Here is a 7,811-nt window from a genome sequence, read left to right as displayed (position 1 = left end):
GTAGACTCTAGAAAAGTCTTAGGAGTGAACTAAGCAGTTGTTCCTGGAGTGATCAAGTTGTGATCAGAAGACTCTGGAAGACTTAGTTGCGGACTAAGTGGAAAACCATTGTAATCCGTGCGATTAGTGGATTAAATCCTCAGTTGAGGTAAATCATCTCTGCGGGGGTGGACTGGAGTAGCTTCGTTAACAGTGAACCAGGATAAAAATAATTGTGCAATTTATTTTTATCGCTCAAGATTTAAAGTCACACTTATTCAATCCCCCCCTTTCTAAGTGTTTTTCTATCCTTCATTTATTGAGCCCAGCGAGAAACATGAAGACACGATCATTTTCTTGTCTTTTGAGAAACAAAACACTATCTTCTGTACACCTCCAATTGTCATCATAACATAGATCCAACTCTTGCCAAAGGGTCAACAACTCATTGTAATAAGCAGTAACATTCATGTCCCCTTGTTTCACATGCCATAACTTTGATTTTAAACCAAAAATTTGGGAAGAGTTTTGACTATCAGAGTATGTTTCCTTAACAGCTTCCCATACATCCTTTGCAGAAGGCAAAAACATATAAGGCTTACCTATTCCAGTTTCCATAGAGCTTACCAACCACGCAATAATCAAGGAGTTTTCAGATTTCCATTGTTGGTAAAGAGGGTCTCCTACTGCCGGTTCAGCTACTGCTCCAGTTAAAAAACCCAACTTCCCTTTGCTATCCAATACCAAGCGAACTGTCTGGGCCCATTCATTATAGTTATTCCCATTCATCTTAGGAATATTGACCTTGAGGGAGTATGAGGAACCCTCTTGGTCATTGCCGCCTATATTGAAATAACTACCATTGTTTGTGACACCCGATGTTTCGTCGCCGTTTCCGCCACCATTGCCATTTCCGCGGCCACCACCGTTACCGCGGCCTCCGCCATCACCGCGGCCACCGCCACCGCCATTATTGAATCCGGTGTAGGCAAAACCTAGAGCGGGTCAATTCGTGCCGTGATTCGCCATAGGGGATTAAACGGGTATGTCAATCGGAAGCTGTTGTGGAAGTTTTATAGTAAACCCTAACCCAGAGCTCTTGATACCATATTGAAAGGAATGGTAAAAAAGCTGTTGTATTTTATTCCTCAGCTCTAGGCTGGTATATATAATGGTAATACAATAATGATATTAATTCTTTCCTTAATGGAGAATAAAGGGAAATAATACAAATAGGGAAATAATATATTCCAACAAACACCATTAATCCTTGCATTTTTTTTCAAGATTTCTGGTTCTCCATGTCTGAAGCAAGCTCCACCAGTAGCGTCAATGGCGCGTCTCCTGCAACAAAAGGTTATCAAACAGATATCCTCAATCCGTATTTCATGCATCCAAATGAAAATCCTGGTAATGTTCTTGCTACTACCCTATTATTCGGCCCTAACTATCATTCTTGGTCATGAGCTGTACAAGTTACTCTTCGATCCAAACACAAACTTCATTTCATTAATGGCACTCTACCACGTCCTCCCGATGATGATAGAGACTCTAATGCCTGGGATGAATGCAACACCATGATCATGTCATGGATTAGTATTTCAGTTGAACTAGAAATATCGCAAAGCATTCTATGGATGGATATAACTGCAGAGATTTTGACAGATCTCAAAGAGCGATGTTACCAAGGTGACATCTTTGGTATCTCTGACCTGCAGAAAGAGATCTACACCTTGAAGCAAGGATATTTCACTATCTCTACTTACTACACCAAGATGAAGAAGTTATGGCAAGAGCTTGATAACTTCTGTCCAATTCCCAACAATAGTTGTCATGATGCATGCAATGTGCTCGAGAAAATGTACAACTATAGAGACAATGACCAAGTTATTAGATTTCTCAAAGGCTTAAATGATCAATATGAAGCTGTAAGATCCCAAATTATGTTGATGGAACCTTTACTTAACATTGATAAAGTTTACTCCTTGCTTGTCCAACAAGAAAGGCAGTCTCCCCTTCACCTTGATGAATCCAAGATTCTTGCTGCTTCCAATCATCAATTCTCAGGCAGAGGTAACTCATCTCAACGTGGTCGAGTGGAAGGTCCTATAATGGTGGAGGTAGAGGTCGAGGCAACAAAGTTTGTACTCATTGTGCTATGAAAAATCACACAGTAGACCAATGCTTTAAAAAACATGGCTATCCTCCACACATGCAGCAGGGAGAAATTGTAAATAATTGCCATAATAATGGTGATCACGAAGATGTTAAATCCATAGTACATGAAGAGGATGCTTGTGAACCAGAAAAAGGGAGTTTGTACTTCGCACCAGATCAGCACAAGGCTTTGTTAGCTCTTCTCCAACAGTCAAACAATACGCAGTCTCATAATGTCAACCAAGTCACCACCACAAACCCTGATCATATAGGTACCATTTGTGTCACCCCTTCCATACCTAATTCACACAATTCATTCATATTAGATACAGGAGCAACACACCATATATGTCATTCCTTACATCTATTTCAATACATCAAGAAAATTAAACCAAATTATATAAAAATACCTAATGGCATCCTTGTCACCACAGGTTTAGCTGGCACTGTTATGTTTGATAGCCAATTTTACCTTACCAATGTTCTTTATTTTCCTAACTTTGCTTTCAATCTAATTTCTGTTCCAAAAATTACTCAAAACCTAAACTGTTTTCTTCTATTTGATGGTTCAAAATGCTTGATACAAGACTCTTTATCCAAGAAAATGATTGGTGTAGCTGAAATGAATCATGGCTTATATGTGCTTACACAGTCATTAGCCAACTTTATGATTACACCTCCTGAACAGTTTATCAATACCTTGTGTAAAACCATCAACAACATATAAAAAATGTAATAGGATCAATGATTGTAGTTTGTGGCACGTGAGATTTGGTCACCGATCTTTTGAAAAATTACTTGCTATCAATAAAATGTTTCCTTCTGTCAAAGTTGTTAAGTCTTCTTTACCTTGTGACACTTGCTTTTATGCTAAATAGAAAAGATTACCCTTTCCTCATAGCTCTAGTGTGTAAATTAATAATTTTGATCTAGTACATATGGACATTTGAGGCCCATTTTATGTTCCTTCTATGTCAGGTTTCAGGTACTTCCTGACTGTGGGGGATGATAAAAGCAGACATACTTGGATTTACTTGATGAAGTTGAAATCTGAGACATCCACCTTCGTTAAAAACTTTGTTAACATGGTTCATACTTAGTTTAACACTAAAGTCAAATGTATTAGAAGTGGTAATGGCCATGAATTTACACTCACTTCATTCTACAATGAGCATGGCATTTTACACCAAAGCTCATGTGTTGGAACACCTCAACAAAATGACATTGTTTAGAGAAAGCACCAACACATCCTTTCCATCACTAAAGCCATACTATTCTAATCAAATCTGTCAAAAATGTTTTGGGCACATGCCATAAGTCATTTTGTTAACATTTTAAATCGACTACCCACACATTACTTAAAAGACAAGTCATCTTTTCGAATTTTCCACAATGAACTCCCTGACATAAACAACCTTAAGGTCTTTGGCTCCTTATGTTTTGCCACCACACTATCCTCCCATAGAAAGAAACTTGATTCTAGATCAAGGAAATGTATCCACTTAGGTTTCAAACTTGGAGTGAAGGGATACATCCTATTTGATCTCAAATCAAGAGAACTTTTTATCTTTATGGTTGTCATTTTATTTGAACACATTTTCCCTTTTCACACTATCCCTAACAATGAGGGTACCCAATCCCCTATGCATCATAACCCTATTATTTATGATGACACATTTCTTGACAGTCAAGTCACTAGTAATAATGACACACCTCTTGACAGTCCTCCCATCTCCACCATAGGTGATACACCTGAACTCATCAATTTAAACAATCATATATCACCACACCTCTCCAAAAATAGCCATGACAAACCCTTAGGAAATCCACAAGAAATGTAAGGAACCCCAAACATCTTCAAGACTACCACTATTATTCTTTAAGAAATGCACTACATGACTTCAATTCAGCTACCTCTCAATCATCTTCTCCTTGTAAATATCCATTGAATTCTTTCATTTCTTATCATAACATATCTCATGCACATACTCATTATCATTTTAACCTTTCCAATATTACTGAACCTACATCCTATGAGACTGCTATATGTGATTACAATTGGAAAGATGCTATCACTACTGAGTTGAATGCTCTGGTAAAGAACAACACATGGACTTTGATTCCCTTGCCTCCTCTCAAACATGCTATAGGATGTAAATGAGAATTTAAGCTCAAACTTCATGCAAATGGAACCATAGAGAGATATAAGGCACAACAGCTAGTAGCAAAAGATTTCACTCAAACTGAAGGCATTGATTACATGGATACCTTCAATCATGTTGTGAAGATGATTATAATTTGAGTTTTACTGGAAATTGTATCTGCCCAACAGTGGCCCCTCTATTAACTTAATGTTAACATTACATTTCTTCATGGTGATCTCAATGAAGAAGTATACACGCCGCCTAGGTCTTCATCTTCCATCACCTTTTCTTGTTTGCAAGCTCCAAAGGTCTTTATATGGGTTAAACCAAGCAAGCAAGCTTTGGATTACCAAGCTCACCGATACACTCACCTCATCTGGCTACATTCAATCTAAGCGTGACTATTCAATCTAAGTGGGTCTAATCACCATTTAATTCTTTAGAAATGGTTTCGTAACGCTCTATGCTTTTATGGAGGAATTATATAACTGACAAAGTGAACTTTTAGATAAGAAGCCCGTCCCGACTATTCGACTCATCCCAATCTAAAAACAAAATCTGAGATGTATATCATGTAAAAACAAAGAGCTTTGAATGATAAACCATAATATTACAATTTTTTTAATAAATTCTTAAAAATTAGGGTTTAAAATATGTTAATAGGCTAAACCCAATTTAAGAAAACATTAAAATTAAACTTTTTAGTTTACTCTTGACATTTAATAAGTTAAACTTAGTATTTAATTTTTTAAATAAATGTCATTAATTTAAACAAAGCTGACTCATTCCGACATATTTCTTCTCCTACTCACACAAGAAACAACGAAGTAATTTCTACATAACATCCTTATGGACGGTTTTACCCTCAGGAATTCTTCTGCGAAAGTCACATGCAACAAGGCAAATAATTCCAACTCCAAATCCAACACAAATCTCACTTACTTCCTTGTCTTCTCTCAACACTACACTCTCCTTCTAGGAAAACACCCTCCAATTAATTCTTCTCCCTTTTCTCTCACTATAGATACCATCTTCACCACTTCTATCTTATCCCACTCTCAATTTCTATATCCAACATGGCATCACAAATCCCACAACACTATCATTTCCATGACTCCCTTCCTTTCATGGCCAACAAGCTAGGCGGAGATGGTCTAATAGATGAACTCTGTAATGGGTTTAACCTCTTGAAGGATTGTGATAAAGAGGTCATCACTTTTGAAAGCCTGAAGAGGAATTCTGCTTTGTTGGGATTGAATGGTTTGAGCGATGAAGATCTTTTTTCTATGGTGGTGGAAGGTGATTTTGATGGAGACGGTGCTCTTAACCAAATGGAGTTTTGTGTTTTGGTGTTTAGATTGAGCCCTGAACTCATGGAGGGGTCTAAATTGTGAAAAAAATTTAAATAACCATGTTTAATAAAAAAATTACCAAAAAAACCATGTTTTCGGAGTATTTACCAAAATGTCTAGGTTTGGGACCCCAGATAAGTGGATGCGCCAAATGAAATGGCGCATGTGTGCATTATACGCCAAACCATTTGGCGCAATTGATGAAAATTTAGGGCAAAAGCATGTTAGCCAAACCAATTGGCGCATGCATGTAGTAATCAACACATAGGCGCCATTCCATTTGGCTCCTATGTGTTGGGCTTTTTTTTTCAAAATTAATCCGTTTCGGGTATTTTCGCGCATAGTTTTTGATTTCGGTGTTATATTTGTGTAAAAACGTCTGATAAACCGAGTTCGTAAAATTCTTAGTAACCCTAAATAATGTTTGCGTTGTCTATTGCGGTATTTTACCAAAACACATTTTTTTGATGAAAGACTTAGGAAAGGTTACAATAGGTGGCAAGCGAAATTGATACATTGTCGTAAAAAAAATACAAAGTAGATTAAACTTGCGACGAGGTCAAGCCACGATTAGGGCATCTTTTTTTATTGTGCCCACCTGACGACAAATGCTGCATTTTCTTTCCATTTTGTCGTGGACGTCCATTTCGGTTCTAATCCGCGTACTATTGGGGCGACCCTTTTTCTTTCGCCGCATTGCGTCGTTATGCCAGACTACCTCCCCATCATACTTAGGCCAGTAATCCTCCTTGGCTACCACTGGAAACGCAACACTGTAAACTCGGAGCATTGTCTGAGCCTTGTAAATTGGAGACAGTAGTGATTTTGCATCGCGGTGCGCAAATGCACATGAAACTATGAAATGTGAGCAAGGCATACGAAAAGCTTGAAACCTTCCACAATCGCACTAATATTCGTCTAGCAGAACCCTATATTGTTGTCTTGGCAAACCCTCATTGTGGTCAATTGTTTCGCGCACACTGAACGTGCGGTTGAATCGGTCGAAAGAAGTTACTTGAGGAGTGTTTTCTTTTGCCGATTGCTGTTGCATAAATTTCATGCAACTATCACTTAACAATTGACCAGATTGTCTAACATCACCCCATTTCCTGCCTCTTGTTGAGAATAGAGAAGCCATCCTAAAGTAGGTTGCCTCCACTAGTGCTGTGATAGGAAGGTTACGAATGCCTTTGAAAACTCCATTCATGGATTCCACCAGATTTGTCGTCATATGGCCCCATCGCACGCCTTTGTCATAAGCCCTTGTCCATTTCTCCCTAGAAAGGTTATCTATCCAACTTCCTGCATCTGGATTTCTCAGTACAATCTCACTCCGATAATGCTGGAATGTGGGTTGGGTTAATGCATAACCAGCATTGACCAGGGCCTTCCTGAGATGTCTGTCTTTGATTTCCCGCATGAAGTTCTGGGCGATGTGGCAAATACAATAGACGTGTTTTGATGGTGGGTCATGCCATCCGTTTGATGGATTATTATAAGCACTCTCAATGGAAGCGTGCCTATCAGAGATTAAACAGATGTCAGGCTGAGGAGCAACATGTTCTCGGAGGTTCCTTAGAAAGAAACTCCAAGCCGCGGCAGTTTCACCTTCAACAATTGCGAACGCCACTGGAAATATGTTGCTATTCCCGTCCTGTGCAACCGCCATAAGCATGGTTCCTTTGTATTTGCCGTATAACCATGTTCCATTAATTTGAAGTATGGGTTTACAATGTGCAAGCCCTCGTACGCAAGGTTTGAACGCCCAAAAAAGCCGATGGAATATTCCGTTTCCTTGGACAGGGTTTCCATCCGGGGCATGCGCGGGCAATGTCTCTAGAATAGTAATAGTGCCAGGTGCGTAACTTTGTAGTGTAGTAAGGTAGCGGGGAAGAATTTTGTATGACTCCTCCCAGTTGCCGTAGACTATCTCAATTGTCTTTGTTTTTGCAACCCACGCCTTTCTGTAAGATGGAGTGTAGTTGAAGGTTGTGACGATATGCGAGATAATATTTTTGACCTTCAAAGACGGATCAGAGCTTAAGAGAGGCAAGATCTCCTGACAGATGAGATCGCCACTGAGTTTCGTATGATCCTGGGAAGTGTTAGGGTTGACACATGTGTGTTGTTACGTAATCGACCCTATTTTCCATGCATTACTTCTCTTCCTATAAGAAGC

At 38.9% G+C, this 7,811-nt stretch overlaps 1 protein-coding gene across 1 annotated transcript; it reads right to left on the bottom strand.

The window, feature by feature from the left end:
* Positions 1-291: 291 nt before the first annotated feature.
* On the bottom strand, positions 292-1,088 carry LOC131618809 (hyphally-regulated protein-like). Its single transcript, XM_058889965.1, has 2 exons — positions 1,070-1,088; positions 292-974 (listed from the first exon to the last, which is right to left on the bottom strand). Exons 1-2 carry the CDS (start codon positions 1,086-1,088, stop codon positions 292-294), a joined length of 702 nt encoding a protein of 233 aa, XP_058745948.1.
* Between the last annotated feature and the right edge of the window lie 6,723 nt (positions 1,089-7,811).

Source organism: Vicia villosa, linkage group LG7, assembly GCF_029867415.1.
Source record: "Vicia villosa cultivar HV-30 ecotype Madison, WI linkage group LG7, Vvil1.0, whole genome shotgun sequence".
NCBI classification, from domain to species: domain Eukaryota; kingdom Viridiplantae; phylum Streptophyta; class Magnoliopsida; order Fabales; family Fabaceae; genus Vicia; species Vicia villosa.
Note: the sequence above shows the minus strand (reverse complement) of the source record. Positions and strands in the feature narration are given on the sequence as shown.